At 39.6% G+C, this 18142-nt stretch overlaps 1 protein-coding gene across 2 annotated transcripts; it reads right to left on the minus strand.

The window, feature by feature from the left end:
- Positions 1-256: 256 nt before the first annotated feature.
- Positions 257-16926, minus strand: gss (glutathione synthetase). 2 transcript variants are annotated; one of them, XM_034696624.1, is made up of 13 exons: positions 16798-16926; positions 16121-16262; positions 15475-15620; positions 15183-15258; positions 14398-14537; positions 12194-12310; positions 11744-11824; positions 11537-11614; positions 11339-11408; positions 4439-4633; positions 4186-4267; positions 2043-2232; positions 257-1948 (listed from the first exon to the last, which is right to left on the minus strand). In XM_034696624.1, exons 2-13 carry the CDS (start codon positions 16250-16252, stop codon positions 1825-1827), a joined length of 1431 nt encoding a protein of 476 aa, XP_034552515.1. In that variant the 5' UTR covers positions 16253-16262; positions 16798-16926; the 3' UTR covers positions 257-1824. The 2 variants fall into 2 exon arrangements, with proteins under 2 accessions (XP_034552515.1, XP_034552516.1); XM_034696625.1 differs by lacking the exon at positions 16798-16926 and adding an exon at positions 16602-16699.
- Positions 16927-18142: the final 1216 nt, after the last annotated feature.

Consider the following 18142-nt stretch of genomic DNA (forward strand, 5'->3'; position numbering starts at 1 on the left):
AATGATTTATTTTTGTGTTTTTCTGAAGTTAACTTGCTGTAAAGGTCATCATCATCAACATAGAAATAGAAAAAAAGCTTGAACATTTTAGCTAACATGCCTCGTCCAATATCCAATAACTGATGTAAAATAAGGAAGATGCAGAGTATCAACATTCAGTATGGTAGTAAATGAAGTGGTCTCAATACAGTATTTAATCAGCACATACATGGTAATGGTTATTGAATATGTGAGGGTGAAAGAACAGCTGCGCACAGAGGGTTTATCCTTTTATTCAACATGTTGAATAAAACATTTTGGTCCAGTGACATTTGGTACAACAGTTCCTTTCATCAAATATATTAAGATCATCAATAAAAATCTCCCTCTCCAACACATTTACATCAGTAATCCTGGAGTGCATCCTGGATGTACTGGAACTATTTATTTTAACCCTTAATGAAACCGTTATGGACTAAATTAAATATAAAATCTGTAAATGCTGAATGCAATCAGCACTTTGAACTACATGTATCATATAAGAGGAGCTATAAAAATAAATGATCGTCTTCTTGTTGTTCAAACTTTCAAAAGTGACAGAGAATTTTAACCAGTTAAATGATTACAGGGTGAAGAAATCATAATAAATGTTGCCATCATACAATGATGCTGTTTTAACTTCAAAATAAAAGCATCGAAATTCACATTCCTATTTAGGTTTTTCAAAATAAAAGTTATGAGCCTCAAATTAAAGATAATTCAACGACAACGTTTGTAAATAAAAACAAACAATCTATAACTCAAAAGCTTGAAAGATGATTTAAAAAATGTATATAAGAGTTTAAAAGATGATACTAAAGTTTTGAAAGGAATTATTTAATACGAATGGTTTTAAGTTGCTCATTTTAATCATGAAAGGAGCAGCACTCTGCATAGAGACATAAAGATGAGAGGAGGGACAGCAGAAACAACAAAGGACACTTGATTACTTTTCTTTCTCTTTTTTAAAGCTGTAAATAAATGTTCTTATTCCTGCTTAATTTAGTTTAATCTGAAGCAACTGTTGAACCATCTACTCTAAAAACAGGCTCATACTGACTCAGATAAACTCACATTTTCTATTACACGTCGTCAGAAACAGCTCAGGGACTGCAGGAGTGTTGAGATACGCTGTAGTGTCAGGAGAAGCTGAGCTTAGACTGCTTCCTGGGAACACAACCTGACATGTTGTACTAACAGTGAAGAGCCACAAGATGGAGACTCTTTACCAGGAGAGGTCAATTCATTTGTGGATATAGTGATGGATAAAAGAAAGTGGCTTTAAATTCAAAAGTATTGATTTATGATGTGTTAAATTTAATGTCTAATAAAAACAGTCAATCTTTAAATGTGAGGTAAATGAAGCCTCCAGCATTTATTGTGTATCAGGGGACTTGATTGTGAAGCCAAGCAGAGAATAAAAAAATACTTCCATTAAACTCGTTGTGTTTAATCTCTTGGGCACGTATTGAAGAGCAGCACCACATCTGAACTGAAACATCATGATATCAAAAACCACCAACAAACATGGTCCTCACAAACCCCTCTGGAGCCCTGAAGGTGTTAATATCGGCAGCTGCACTAGAAATATTACTGACATATTTTTACTACAACACCTCTGATGAAAGGAGGAATTCTTGAAGAATGATACCTTCATAATCTGAGCAGCAACGGGGCCTAGACTGTCCGAGTGTGTTTCATGTCGTAGCAGGAGAAGAGTGTGTTTTTAAAGTGCTGCCTTGATAAGACTGTCGGCATCAACCATCCGCACCCTTTCTCGTCAGAACCTCCGCCCGCAGGTGAGAGTTAGACCAGGAGAGGGTTGTCCAGCACTGCCACTCCTGCTGCTACGCCTCCGTCTGAGTGTTCTGAACTCTTGGTCCTCAGCAGATGACCCACACACTCGTTCATCACCACGTCTTTACCTTGCCTGTGAGGAAACAGAGAAACATCGTATAATGGTAGTGAATGTTTATATATATTTCTGAATATCTTCATCATTTTATATTAAAGTGATAACATACCTGACATAAGCTCCGAAGGCTCCCAGCTCACTGAGACAGTTGCTGATTTTTAAAGGAGTGTCTCGTCTCAGGAGGTAGTTCTGTGACGGTGCGGGGTTGATCTTGTCCATGAGAATATAAGCCGTCCTCTCTGAGCTCTCCTTCACTCCCTCCAGGACCTGGCAGATCTCTGATCCATAGATGTTGTTACCTAAAACAAACATGGGATAATTAATGTGGCATACCTTTAAGGGCAGGACTTCAGAGCTCATGTAGCTCACGACAGTAGTCTTGCTTTGTTCCTATGTACGTTTTTGCTTGAAATGTCAAAGCACTTTTATAACATCCCTTGTTTCATAAAGGTGATATACAAATGAATTATCTTAATTAATAATAGTAATTATTCTTGTTATTATAATGTTAAAGCTAGGGTTGGTAGTCTTGGAAAACCAGCATGAATTTGAATGTAGCTTTTCCTCATGACTCCGTCTAACCCCTCCACTCCTCCCTCGTAGCTCCAAAACGACGCCCCCCCCCCGCTCACATGCACGAGCGCCGCTGATTCTCTACCATATGATCGTGACTGATTCAAAACCGGTCCTCACCAAATCATTATCATAGTGAAAGTTAAAAACACAAACAAACATGGCTGCTGTTAGTACTCACAACTATCATGCTAGCATTATCCAGTTGTACTAGTGACACGATATCAGGAGAAAAGTTATAACACATATATAATACTGTAACAACTCTACTGTTTGTTAAACGTGTTCAGTGTAGATGTTCTTAATTCCTACAGTGTTGATGGTCAGTGAAGGCATCAGGAGAGGTGTAGAGTGTGCGAGTGGGAGAGAGGAGAGGAGAGAAGTTGTTCTTCATTCATTCAAACATTGATTGTTGTTTTGTTGGTTGGCGTGATCACGGCCGACAGTGACCGGTTATTAAAACTCAACGTGTTCACAAATCGGCTCGTCATCACTACAGCGTCCGGACGGACGCTACAATAAATATATATTTTCTGTAGGACTTACTGAACGTCATTAATTATTCTGCTTGTTGGTGAGAGCTTTTTAGACTCTGATCCGGACTACAGTCCTGAGCAAAGCACCTCATCAGGTCAGAGGGGACAGGCCTGAGGACGAGCGAGAGGGGCAGTAAATAGAGTCAGGGGAAGCAGCGGCAGGAGAAGGGAACTCGGAGGAGTGCACGCCGGGGAAATGTACGCACAGGAGGAGGGCAGAATGGCTGGACAGGATTTGATTGGTTTAAAATTTGGGGAGCCAAAAAACAGTGATTGGTTGGTGTTTTCCCAGGTTTACTCCGGCTGTAGATAGCAGTTTTTCTTCGCTCTTTTTTAAGAACACATTATGTAATGATTGCCATCAGGACATAAAGATCATTTTAACCAGTATGACAAAAAGTGTATCTAAATCTGATTACCAACCCCAGCTTTAAGTAAGAATTCTGACAACTTCACAGCTGTCATAATGAGACTTTGACACCTACTCTTAGTGACTGGACTTGCAATCAACCTTCCAGGACTTACCCCCCCCCCCCCATCACTTACTTTAACTCTCCCTTTAAAGTTACTAACCATAGACCTTTAGGTCCATAGGTTCCTCTGGATCTCTGCCGTAGACGTCCTGCTGCTGTGGACGTGCTACAACTACTACTATCTGTCTCACCACTATCATCTCTCTCTTCATCTCCCTCTATCCCTCTCTCCAACTCGGTCTCAGCAGACGTGTGTCTAACATGAGTCTGGTCCTGCTGGAGGTTTCTGCCTGTTAAAGGAAGTTTGTCCTTACCACTGTAACTTGCTAAATGCTGCAAAGTGCTCTGCTCATGGTGGATTAAGATGAGATCAGACTGAGTCCTGTCTGTAAGATGGGACTGGATCTTAACCTGTCTTGATGTTGGGTCTTTGTTAATAATAGAACATAGAGTACGGTCTAGACCTGCTCTGTTTGTAAAATCATATTGAGGTAACATTTGTTGTGATTTGGCGCTGCACAAATAAAGATTGAATGATTGATTGATTGATTGATTGAACTTGAACTTCCAATCTTTAAAACGTTCATGAAGTATTTGTCATGTGCTGAAGAAAACTGTGGTTTTGGATTTGCTGCACGATTCATCTCTACAGATGTCTCTGTCATCGTACCTCCTCCCTCTCGCTGAGGCTTCAGGACAAATCGGTCTGGAGCTGCAAAAGCCATTGCTACGGTCTTGTCCCCCTCTGGTCCCTGAAGAAAACAACAACAACAACAGAGGACATAAAACACAGGCAAGCATGAGGAAACTGAAGCACCAGCATGATACTCTTAAGTTTTAAAGTGCATGGTAATTCAAAATATGATGTTTTATACACAACAAGAATACAAACAGTGACAGTGTAGTTTGTGTTGTTTCCTCACCATGTCTAAAGTGTAGAGGCCAGCAAACGTCGCTCTGATCTGCTCCACTACTTTTGGCTGGTCGGGGAAGAACTTCTCCAGAACTCCAGGTCTGGCGAGAACCTGCTGGACCTTCTTGGTTCCTGCCAGGTGAGTGCTGATATCGGGACATTTCACAGCCCGGGAGCGCTCCATCAGAAGTCGAGCATCCCAACTCTATGGTTTAAAAAGGGAGACAAAAATTAGGTCTCTGATACAAGCAGAGAATTTTAAAGAGCCAAGAGCTCCAAACAACTTCAGACCTGCTTCACAGATACTGGAATGCAGAGAAACAGAATTCTGTGGAATGCAACTGACTCCTTAAGATCTATTGAGTTTCTACTTAACACAGAAATTAATCACATGAGAAATAAAAACTATCAAATCTGTAGGATAGATTGTCTCTGGATTCAGAGTTTTGAATCCACAGCAAACCATAAGGTAGCTATTTCACTGACACAACACGAGTACTGCATACTATCACGTCTGGCTGTTGAACTCAAAAGGGGGTCGTAACAGTGGCTGTGCGGGATAAAACACGTTCCCTTCATTCTTTAGGGTGAGGCCTCGTTGACCGAAAGCTGTGTTAACAAAGACAGCTGACAAAAAAACCACAGGGTTAAAAAAGGTCAAACTGAAGCATGATGGTGTGCTGAGTGCATGCACACTCCCAGTGGAGGACTCATTTCCAACACCCTACCCGGATCCTGGGTTTAGGATCGCACCTGACTGGATAGTGGCTCTCTAGAAAGATCAACAAGGGGTGTGGATTTTCAGACATTTTCTGAAATGTCTGCTTTTATGATGTGATGACATTTTCTTTTCCATCAAAATAAGATAATTAAAGGATTTTCTCAATTTGCATGTTAATAACCAAGATATGTGCAGCCTTTCTTGCCTCAGTTTTTCCACTAAGCTGTGGAACTCTCTGCCTCTGGACATCAGAACAGCGAGCTCTCCGGGTGTTTTTAAAAAGTTAAGAAGTCAACTTAAAGCTAGGGTTGGTAGTCTCGGAAAACCAGCATGAATTTGAATGTAGCATTTCCTCAGGACTCTGTCTAACCCCTCCCCTCCTCCCTCGGAGCTCCAAAACGACGCCCCCCCCCGCTCACATGCACGAGCGCCGCTGATTCTCTACCATATGATCGTGACTGATTCAAAACTGGTCCTCACCAAATCATTATCATAGTGAAAGTTAAAAACACAAACAAACATGGCTGCTGTTAGTACTCACAACTATCATGCTAGCATTATACAGTTGTACCGGTGACACGATATCAGGAGAAAAGTTATAACACATATATAATACTGTAACAGCTCTACTGTTTGTTAAACGTGTTCAGTGTAGATGTTCTTAATTCCTACAGTGTTGACGGTTAGTGAAGGCATCAGGAGAGGTGCAGAGTGTGTGAGTGGGAGAGAGGAGAGGAGAAGTTTTTCATTCATTCAAACATTAATTGTTGCTTTGTTGGTTGGCGTGATCACGGCCGACAGTGACCGGTTATTAAAGATCAACGTGTTCACGAATCGGCTCGCCATCCCTACAGCGTCCGGACGGACGCTACAATACATACACATTTTCTGTAGGACTTACTGAACGTCATTAATTATTCTGCTTGTTGGTGAGAGCTTTTTAGACTCTGATCCGGACTACAGTCCTGAGCAAAGCACCTCATCAGGTCAGAGGGGACAGGCCCGAGGACGAGCGAGAGGGACAGTAAATAGAGTCAGGGGAAGTAGAGGCAGGAGACGGGGACTCGGAAGAGTGCACGCCGGGGAAATGTACGCGCAGGAGGAGGGCAGAACGGCTTGACGGGATTTGATTGGTTTAAAATTTGGGGAGCCAACAAACTGTGATTGGTTGGTGTTTTCCCAGGTTTACTCCAGCTGTAGATAGTTTTTTTCACTATTTTTTAGGAACACATTATGTATTGATAACCATCAGGACATAAAGATCATTTTAACCAGTATGACAAAAAGTGTATCTAAATCTGATTACCAACCCCAGCTTTAAGAGCCAGGCCTGACAAATACCAGCCTGCTGGTACCAACAGCCCCTCCCTCCACCACGCCCTCACGTCATCTGCAGTGGCAGAACACAAGCTTTCTAGAGTCCACATATGAATACCTTTTACTACTTATCAAACTACAACATGCTCATAAACACCAACACTCATAGAACTGCACACACACTCAGAATTCCCCTTCACAAATCTCTCTTCTCTTATGTTTTTCTCTTTTCTCGTTCTTGACAATCTAACGTCTATTTCTAACCTTTTTTCGTGTAATAAAAATAAAAATAACTTTATTTTAATTATTGCTTTCAAAAACTACCTTTTCTTTTATTTTATGTTCTGTTTAATATCGAGCACTTTTATATCTTTGCACTGTTGCATATAAAATAAAAATTATAAAATTAAAAAAATGTAAAAAAGTCAACTTAAAGCTGCTGTGAGGAACTTTTGATTAATATCAATGTTGGTGCCCCATTGTGGACAAAGTGATACCTCTTATCTCTTGTTCTGTACATGCAAAAGTAGTGTTTTCAACAAAAACCTCACCCTGTTCTCTTATAACAGCCAGATGTATCACTCAATGTGATTATTTGCCATGAAAACAGCCGAAAAAAGGATGTTTCTAAAGTCAAATGTCAATCATGTGGTCTGACACCTACCCCCACTGAGTGGTATAAGGCATTAAAAATGATAACAGAGAAGGTATCAGTGTTGTTGTTTGCTTTTGAAGGTCATAAAGAGGCATCAGTGTTGGTTTCAGTCTGTTTCTCAGCTGGTGAAAAACTCCTCACAGTGCCTTTAAGGCTAACCTTTTTAATCTGGCTTTAATTTGGAGTAATGTTTTTTCTTAGCCCTGGACTGCATTTTTATTATAATCTTCGCTTTAACATTTATTTATATTATTTAATTATTTATTCATTTATCTATTTATTGTATTCATCTGATCTTGTTAACTCTACATCATTTTAAAACTTTCTTTCCACTTTAACTTATTTTATCATTTTTACTACATTGATTTTATCTTATTTTTAAGTAATTTATTTATAATCAAGTCTTTTATAATTTTACAATTTCTGTTGTTTTCTGTCTCTCTGTTATTTTATGAAGCACTTTGGGCTGCATGTTCACATGTCTGAAAGGTGCTATATAAATAAAGTTGAGTTGAGTGAAAGGCATTCTGGGAATTTGGAGGCTCTGCTGATCAAACTGCTCATTGCCGGAGAGGAATAAGACTTCACCCAGAGGGGCTAAAAAAAAAGAAATGAGTAGTGCTAAGAAACAAGGCCATGAAACAAAGGCTGTCTGTCCACTGTTTGTATTTAACTTCCCTTCAGTTCAAAAATAAAGACTGCTGCTGTGATAACGTCACAGAGCGGTGAAATCTATCCGTGTGCACTACAGTGCTTCCGCATCCACTGAGGCTGCAAGCTTAGAGAAGCTCAATCTGGACTTCACAGTTTTCTGACTGAATGCCTTCTTGATGCATTAGATTCCTGCTCCTGCTTTGACAACATTCCTAACCAAACAGAGGCGCAGCAGAGCAGAAAGAAGTTTACTTTTCCTTCGCTGGTGGGCAGAGAACATGTGACCTTGTGTTTACAACAGTGACAGACGACTGAGTCGGAGAGCTGGACACAGTCATACTATCAGGAAGTGTTCACACCAGAGAGTTTTCAAGCTGCTCAGAGAGAAACATGAACTGAACTCTCGACTTAAGTCTGTCCAAGTCTGTCCAAGTCTGTCCTCTTCATTTACCGGCTGTGACAGCATGCAAATACAACTGCACTTTTCTTTTTAACATGCATGTTTTCAACGTTTTTTTCATTCATTTACTCTAGGTTTATAGGTTACGTATTTATCAAGTGGCAATCTCCAGCGGGGCGAATTGAAGCCAATGCGGAAGTGTTAAAAACTGCAGTTCCTCAAGTGTCCACTTGAGGCGGGCTCTGGAAGTACCGGAAACCACATACACACCAATTCAAAAAAGCCGATCTTTACAGCAGAAATAAACATGTTTACCGCCTGGTACAAAAAACGACTGTAGTCTGGATCATTTCTCGATCGGCACACTGTAGGGGGGTGAATTTTTTCATAACGCGGCAATTTAGAAGGTATTAAGATTATGAGTTTTCCATTTTGAGAGGCACAGCTGAGTTGATGGACAGGCGGGAGCACTGTAGCTGTTGGCGAGGAGGCTCAAAGCCCGCCTCTTTACCTCACACTAGCTCGACAGAAGTTAGGTTCAGTTTAACATTTCCAATATGGCCCCCGCTGACAATTGGCTTCAAAACAGCGCTTCAGAAACAGATGGGTGACGTCATGGATACTACGTCCATAATTTATACCTGATTATTTTAACATGATTGAATGACAATAAAGTGAACCTTGTACTTTGAACTCTAAGGTCGGTTCTTGTCCTCTCATGTTCAGTCAGGTTTCATCATTTCATGTTATTTCATTGATGAAATAGCCACCAGTGATGTTAGCTTAATAGTGTGTTATAGTTCTGTGTTTATGAATTAGATGCAAATTTATGCAACTGAACAATGCGTTTAATTTTTACAAGCAAACTCAAGACCGACCTTTTTAGTCTTGCTTTTAACTTAGTTTTATTCTTATAACAGTTTTATTTCACCTTACTTTATTTATTTGTTATTTAATTAAAATTTTAGTCACTATTTATTTTATTTATTTTAAGTATATCATCTTATTTTCTTTTAATGGTTTAATATTTCAGTGTTTTATTATCTTATTAATCTATTTTAGATAAGAGGAGGGCCAGCAGAATCAACTAAGGACACTTGATTATTTTTCTTTCTTTCTCTTTTAAATTTGAAGCTGTGAAGAAATGTTTTTATTCCTGCTTAAACCTGCCTGTGCCTTTAAAGTTTACTCCTTTGTAATGCCTGATTTTTGCTAAGAGTTACATCACGGGGACAACTGATAGCAAGTTTAATCTGAAGCAACTGTTGAACCATATATTTTAATAACATGCTTATACAGAGTCAGATAAAATCACATGTTCTATTACACATAGTAAGACACACTGACTGCAGGAGTGTTGCACAGAGCATAAACATTTTTAAAAGCAAACTTAAGACTGACCTTTTTGGTCTCACTTTTAACAGAGTTTTATTCTTATAACAGTTTTATATCACCTTACTTTATTTATCCATTTACTATCTAGTTCAAATTTTAGTCACTTTTTATTTTATATTATTTTATTTATTTATTTACTTATCTTAAGTATAGCATCTTATTTTCTTTTAATGGTTTAATATTTTAATGTTTCATTATCTTAGAAATGTATTTTATTTTGGTGAGTTTAATTTCATGTGTTGAGTTTCAACATTTTATTTTACCTCCAGTGTTTCCTCATTAAGATATCATGAGAGCGTTTCCTCAGTTCATTCAGAAACTTCTTTTTTATATTTCATTTATTTATCTTTTTTATTTTTACTATTATTATTATTATTATTATTATTATTATTATTATTATTATTATTATTATTGCATATATTGTGTTCTTAAAGCTGGGGGAAAACCAGCATGAATTTGAATGTAGCTTTTCCTCAGGACTCCGTCTAACCCCTCCCCTCCTCCCTCAGAGCTCCTCCCTCAGAGCTCCTCCAAAACAATGCCCCCCCCCCCCCGCTCACATGCACGAGGGCCGCTGATTCTCGACCATATGATCGTGACTGGTCCTCACCAAAACATTATCATAGTGAAAGTTAAAAACACAAACAAACATGGCTGCTGTTAGTACTCACAACTATCATGCTAGCATTATCCAGTTGTACCGGTGACACCATATCAGGAGAAAAGTTCTAACACATATAATACTGTAACAGCTCTACTGTTTGTTAAACCTGTTCAGTGTAGATGTTCTTAGTTCCTACAGTGTTGACGGTCAGTGAAGGCATCAGGAGAGGTGTAGAGTGTGTGAGTGGGAGAGAGGAGAGGAGAAGTTCTTCATTCATTCAAACATTGATTGTTGTTTTGTTGGTTGGCGTGATCACGGCCGACAGTGACCGGTTATTAAAACTCAACGTGTTCACGAATCGGCTCGTCATCACTACAGCGTCCGGACGGACACTACAATAAATATATATTTCTGTAGGACTTACTGAACGTCATTAATTATTCTGCTTGTTGGTGAGAGCTTTTTAGACTCTGATCCGGACTACAGTCCTGAGCAAAGCACCTCATCAGGTCAGAGGGGACAGGCCCTAGGTCGAGCGAGAGGGGCAGTCAGTAGAGTCAGGGGAAGTAGAGGCAGGAGACGGGGACTCGGAGGAGTGCACGCCGGGGAAATGTACGCGCAGGAGAAGGGCGGAACGGCTGGACGGGATATGATTGGTTTAAAATTTGGGGAGCCAAAAAACGGTGATTGGTTGGTGTTTTCCCAGGTTTACTCCGGCTGTAGATAGCAGTTTTTTTTCCACTCTTTTTTAGGAACACATCATGTATTGATTGCCATCAGGACATATAGATCATTTTAACCAGTATAACAAAAAGTGTATCTAAATCTGATTACCAACCCCAGCTTTAACTTTAGGGTTACGGGGTGGGTTTGGGGTCGGGGCTGGGGTTGGGATTAGGATCATTTTTTTATTTCTTATTTTATTTTAAGTTGTTTTTATGTACAGCACTTTGTGTTACAATGTCATTGTCTGATTGATGATTGATTGATAATTTATTTACATTTGGCAAAATAAGAGGAGTTATTATTCTGACAATTTCTATCCATTGTGGCACCAAAGGAGAGGAAAAGTCAGTGTTTCAGACCACAGCTCATGTCCATGTTCAGCTAAATGTTTACAGGATGTGAACGAGTGCAGCCACAAAAAAGGATTAAAGCTCGGACCTGTTCAGATGTGTAGTTCTGGGGCATGTAGCCATTCCTGAAGTACACCACTGCGACCTCTTCACCATCACTAAAAAAGGAACATCAATGCACAGATAAGATTACTTCTATTTGCTTTATAAAACATACAGTTTAATTTAGCAATAAAATATGAAACCTCATTTATTAATGACTCTTAACAAAAATGAACAGACTTACACGAAGAGCCTCTTGTCCTCATCAAGGGATCCTGTTTTACAAACATCGTCAAACCGCAGTCTCTTTGTGGGAATGTTTCTGAAAGACATTTACGGTATCAGCTGATTACAGTGAAACAATTCAGCGCACAGACCGACTGCTTTACATTTCGAACATATTCCTCGTGCTCAGGAAGCATCAGACAAAGACAGGCCTGTGTCCTTTTACCTCTTCCACAGCTCGCTCTCAACGTATCGCTGATCAAAGATGTTCCTTTGGCACTCCTCTACCAAGAACATGACGACCGCCCTGCAAAATGAAAACAATCACTCCTATAAGAACGCTCTCTCTCAAACGGTTTCAGCTCAAGCATCAATCAAATATGGATTTCTAAACAAATCAAACTCAGCCCTCACCATGTAGTCTGATGTTACTCAAAATATTCTATCAGACAAACTTTACAGTCCTTCCAACATTTGGTGATGGTATTAGTGAGACGAGCTGACATTAACAGTATGAATATTCATAAAGACAGATGATTATACTCTGGACTCAGTCAGTACCGTCACTGTTGCCAGCACTTGATATCATGCAAATTACAGTGAACATTGAGTGTCATGAAAAGACAGGACATGGAGTTCAATGAGAACGTCTACAGTGGAAGTAATTAGCTCCTACTTCTCTGATCCATACAGCTCCCAGGCTTTGGCGACAGCTCTGGCCAGACCAGCTGCAGGGTTGTTGTCCAGGATGCACTGGCTCTCCTCCAGTCTGCCAGCCACCCCCAGAATGTGTCTGCAGAGCAGCATGAAAAATATTAAAGGAAATATTAAGCCCGGTTAATTATACGTCATGTCTCTCTAACATGTCTTTGATTCTCCCTCTGACAGTTATTACTTCTTATTTCCAATCCAATCCACTTTATTCATAAAGCACATTTAAATCAAGTTTAGCAAAGTGCTGCACAGTGAGGTAGAATAAGTCAAAACATACAACATAAAACGCTTTCAGGAAATAAAATAGATTAAAATAAAAAAAATCATTTAAAAAAAACATAAAACTGTTAATTATTAAAAAACACACAAAAAATAAAAGAAATAATACACAATAAAATAAAAACAACGTAAGAGCAAATAGAAATTATTTGAAAACAGATTGTGACAGAAGATTTCACACTGCCACTAGAAAAGACTTTTTTTTTAACACACAACAAGAAGTGGCCTAAAGGGGCACCAGACTGTTCGACATGTTTGTAAGTAGACCAAATCTGACGCCTGGGGAAACTTTGAGCCTGGGATGACCCACTTTGATTGGAAAAATACTGATTATCAAAGATGACACATTATTTTTAAGACCCTACTAAATGTTACAATAAACTTGAGTCGCTCTTTCTGTAAAGTGCAGTGAGCTAGCATTTATAATGAATTGGCACTTGGGATGTCAACAATTAATCGAGTAGTGATTGTTAAGAACTTCCTCAAACACATTTTGTTGTTTTGATTTTCAAACACCATGTGGTCTCATATTTGGTTCAGCTATCAGGGAGGTGTTTTAAGTTTAAAGCATGTTTGGATGTGAATCAGCTGACTAAAGGTGTTGAGCACAGCGGAGACGCTCAGCTCGTGGCTGCAGCTGAATGACAGGTCTCCACGAGCGCCTTTTTCCGCCGCCGGACTGATTCTGACCACGCTGCGCTCCCGGCTGACACCTGACCACGTTCACATGCTTATTTTTCTCAATAAGAACGAGTAGACAGAAAACTGGACACTGTGAGTAGAGCTGTAGTCGGGCCTTAAAAGTTAGACCCGACCCGACCCGAGCCCGACAGAATTCTGCCCGAACCCGTCCGAACCCGAATGACCTACATTTTTTTAAAGCCCGAACCCGTTTACAGCCCGACTGCCCCGACATTATTCATTACTGATCTGGGTAATTTTGCGAGTTTTGGGTAGGTCTGTTGATCTTCCACCAGCCAAAAACATCAGTTTCATCTTCCATGACAGTCGTTTTAATGTAGCGAGATACCTCGTCGTCTTCCCAGTCACCTCGCTGTACATTTTCCCACTCCTCAAAACTTGCTCTTTTTGCCGGAGGATGAGCGCGCTCGTCTCTGGAGAGCTCTGGGTCTCAAGTCTCCACATCTCGTTGTGCACCTGCAGCACCGTGCACAGCTTGCAGAAGAGAGCGGGCATGAGCATGTACGGCCTCCCTGTCTGAGTGTGACAACATTCTCAGCTGGTTAAATTTGGGCCAGAGGAATGATGCGATCTTATACAGGTCCTATATAATCCCTTTACGTGCGAGCCTGTGCTCGTGCCGTTGACGCACGACTGCTTGCTGAGGGGAGTCCAGATTCACCTGACCGCTCATCTACCGTGCAAGCCCGAGCCCGACCCGAGCCCGTATAAAATGATAGCAATTAGGGTCGGGTTCGGGTTCGGACAAATATCTTCAGGTCTAACTGTGAGTCTGAAATATGTTTCTGTTCAGTTCACTTGTTGAAGTCTGAGTCTTCACTTTTATGACTGCATGTTATGAGATTATGAGCCTGCTCCACATGTTGATATTCAGCGTGTTTCAACATTTTGAACACCTCAATATGATCCGTAGCTATTCAATGCTGTCAGTTATATACGCTGTGTCATGAAGAAAATTTGATTCAGGGGAAAAAACGCATTTGGCATTATTTTTGATGGAAAACGTTTACATTTTTTAAATGATTAATCGATAATTGATCGTTAACATTTCCAAAGATCAATCATGGAAATAATTGAAATTTAACTCCCTAATTGGCACTCCTGATCGATTGAGTTCCTTCATCAATCTCAGTATTTTTACACACACATGAAGCCTCTCCTGTGATGTTCTAATGATAGACTCACCTGTGTACGTCTGGCATGCTTGAAGAGAGACCTCCAAAACTGGCAGCAAAGGTGTTGATTTCTATCTGCTTCAGAGAAGACGACCCGTCCTCTCTCTGGTCCAGCATGTAGTCAGATCGATTAAGACCCAAGACAATAGACTAGGATGCAGGAGAGGGAAGAGCTAGTCAGATCACTGAGAAGCAATTAGCAGGACAGAAGGATGGAGATTGTTCTCCCTTTTTTAAACGATAGTAAATCTTTCATTTCAGGGGTTTGGGCCATTTACAAGTACTTCAAATTGATCTGCTAATCTACATCAGCGGTTCCCACAGTATGGGTAGGGACTCCATGGGAGGTCACGAGACACAAATGAGGGGTCATGAGATGTCTTCCAGAATGTTTTTTTTTTCAAAGTTATCTGAAAATAGCACATTTTACCCGGTAAAGTAAAAAAATATAGACAAAAATAGTAGCTAAATTTGAAATAAAACCTTGAAAATAGAACATGTGATGAGTTTTCTGCATTTCTTGTTGCCAGATGACTCCAAAGTTAAGGGTTAGTGAACAGTTAATTATCAAAAGCATCAGTAGCAGCAGGTTAATTCATAATGGCACAGGAAACACAGACACATGCTCATATAGGTAGGGTCATTTTCTGCAGACAAGCTAAATGAAGCCACATTAAATCACTTTGAGGGACAGTGGGGGTCACGAGTCTTTGGCACCTATATTTTGGGGGTGGCGGGCTGAAAAGTTTGGGAACCCCTGCTCTACATAATCAATCTTAAGAAATGTAGACCTACCTGAGACCTTCCTTCTTTGAGGATTTGTTGATGGATCCTGAACAACCTTGCTGTGAAATCATCAACTGTAATAGTGCTGAAAAGCAAAGAGTGACACACTGTTAAAGTCTTCAAACCAAGAGGCAATTCTTTTTACAAAAGCTTCCACAGATTCACTCAGATAATGTGACTATAATGAGATTTGGAGGGGAATTTCTCATACTCTATGCTGTGCTGTTTTTTTAAACTGTACAGTTTATCCATATTTCCTCACAGCTGGAGTTGTGATGATTATTTGGGGCTCATATGATACCTTTCGAGAGCTTCCTGCAGAAAGTCTGGATCCTGACTGATCTTGTCCACCAGAATGTTGTAGTGAGTTTGCACTGCCAGAGCCTGGAGGAACACAGCTTTAGGCACGGGTGTAGGGAAGAGCGTGAATGGAGCATAGGTCACCAACTGAAAAACAAGTTGTGGAAATGAAAGTAAGAGAGCTGCAGCACAAAATGCAATCACTGGATATGGCATGTGAGGAATTCAGCAGAAGTTTCCTGCCTTTATAAACAAAAGCTCCAAAAAAAACTTCAATGAAACATTTTCACTGAAGCTGCCTGAGGAAGCGATGCCCTGCAGTCATAGGCGTGTCTCATTCTGCTATAATAACATGTTAAAGGATTTTGTTTATAAGCAAGGAGAAAATTAAGTCATTTAAATTGCACACACACACTCGACTGGGAAAACTCTGACTTTTTTAAATCTCATATTCTGTGTAGTTCAATGCCGTATGTGGTCTTCGTGTGAAGACAGAGTAATGGGCTGATAATCTGGTATATAAACTGGATTTTCAAGTTTCTTTCCCCCCTCAGCTGTGGGGAGAAGACTTCTCTCGCATTGCTTGAAGACATCTTGAACAAGGCTAGTAACATATAAACATCATTCATGCTTAAACCAGTCATTACCTCTGAGGAGTTGGGGGTCTCTTTGATCCTCATCAGCACACCGTGTAGAAGTGCTGCATCTTTTGCCACATCCACCAATTCCTTGATCAGATCTGTATTCATCATCATCTTGTCTGGAATCCCCTGAGCCATTCTGATTTACCTGAAATATGACACACAGGAAGATGTAATGATGTAAATAAACCATGTAGCCAATGTTATGACAGATCACTGAAGGGAAACATTATTATATACATTCATATAAATGATGAGCTCTGTTTTGTTGTATTCAAACACTGAGTCAATTTGGAAATAGAGCTGATATGCTAGTTTGAGTTCAATGAGAAATAAACGACTTAAAACAATTAAAATACACTATAATGAACATATCTCACATGTTTTAAGTCACATGCATCGCTCAATTATGTTGTGGAATAACGAAAACTTCTGCTTCCTGTGTAATAATTGTGTTATATGAGTGTGTACAGTAGAATAACAGCACCTTTCACTCCTTTGCTAACCGAGTTTTCACCAGGTGGCTAGCTAACACCGACCTGCACCGACCTAATGTAAACAGCAGGCAGGTTGTTACGACAGCTAATAAGCTATACGACTTCATGCTAGCTGTCAGAGTTTAGCTTCCAGCTCGAAAGGCTTGCAAACACACAATGAACGTGTGTAAAACTGAGTAACATTACCTGGTGAGGCGTACTTCCAGCCGGAGGAGTATCAACACAGCCGACTGAAATGTATGAAAGTCCACATCTGCTGTGTTCCTCTTCACGAGCCCCTACACGCTGGTCTGTCGAGGGCTGTGATTGGTCAGACGGAAACCCTTCCGCTGTTCAGCCAATCAGAGCTCAGTACGTCACCACTCTCAAAGTCCGGTGAAGCAGTGGCAGACGTAACTTACTGTGCTAAAAGTGCTGACTGAAGTATGAGAAAGCACTTCAGTCAAATGAGAAGAGTAGAGTAGAGTTATTTGTTTTGCAGGTGTGTATTTCTGTGAATGACACTTGGTTTTTTTTTTTATACATGAAAGAGTACAAGTGTTATATTGTTGTCAGACCAAAGCAGATAACTGTTTACTGTCTTTGCTAAAAACAACCTAACATTTTTTTTTTTGTAATTTTTCCAACAATGATAAAATCATTTAGAAAACTCTGATAAAAGTTGTTTTTAACCCTCCTGTTATATTTGTTTCTTAGGGACAGCAATAGTGTTCCTGGGTCAACTTGACCCAGGGCATATTTAGTGATCCAAAAGTGTCGGAACCCCCCAAAAAATCCCAATAAACATGTTTTAAATCTCATTATTAACTCCCTCACTAACCATTAAATCAATATTTAATGCAATGGTGTTCTTGTAATTCTCACAGATAATGGTACAATGAGGATAACTCACTTGTTTGTTTGTTTTTTGTGAAAATTCAAGTTAAAACTTTTTTTAATGTTCATTGAAAAGCTGTAAATATAAATACAATAGTTTTACATGACATAGATTTTTGTTTATTTTACATTTTGAATTTTTTTATGCAGTGCAAATGTACATGTTGCAACTGTGTGAATTGAGCCATTTTCATTATATATATTGTTTACGCTAATTAAGCCAAGCAGAAGAAGTTCCATAGCGAAATAATACTTTTAACATTTTTTTTAGATTTTGACCTTTAAATGGGTCAATTTAACCCTCAACATAACAGGAGGGTTAATCTCATAAAACTTGCACAACTAAGAGTAAAACAATATGGTTTGATACATTTTAGTTAGGCCTCTTTCTGAATCTTCTTGTAAATTGTAATGGTGATTTGTTTGATACAATTTGTGTAAATATGGAATTTTGCTGTTCAAGTTTCAAGGTTACTATTTTTGTACCCGTAGGTAGATTTTGTTTGCAGTGTGTCAGCCTCCTTTTTACATCAAACCAACAAACAGCACAGGACAAATCATGACAAACAAAGTGACAACGTGCTCAGTAGGCTAATAAAAAAGGTAACCCTCAATAAAAACAAGAAATGAGCGATCAATAAGAACAAAGACAATA

This window comes from Notolabrus celidotus, chromosome 11, assembly GCF_009762535.1.
Source record: "Notolabrus celidotus isolate fNotCel1 chromosome 11, fNotCel1.pri, whole genome shotgun sequence".
NCBI lineage: Eukaryota > Metazoa > Chordata > Actinopteri > Labriformes > Labridae > Notolabrus > Notolabrus celidotus.

Coding starts and splice junctions, on each gene's coding strand:
- gss (XM_034696624.1), bottom strand. CDS start 16,252: ATGGCTCAGGGGATTCCAGACAAGATGATGATGAATACAGATCTGATC. Junction 15,621..16,120: donor AGACCCCCAACTCCTCAGAG/GTAATGACTGGT, acceptor CTTGTTTTTCAG/TTGGTGACCTATGCTCCATT. Junction 4,634..11,338: donor AGAACTACACATCTGAACAG/GTCCGAGCTTTA, acceptor TTTAAACCATAG/AGTTGGGATGCTCGACTTCT.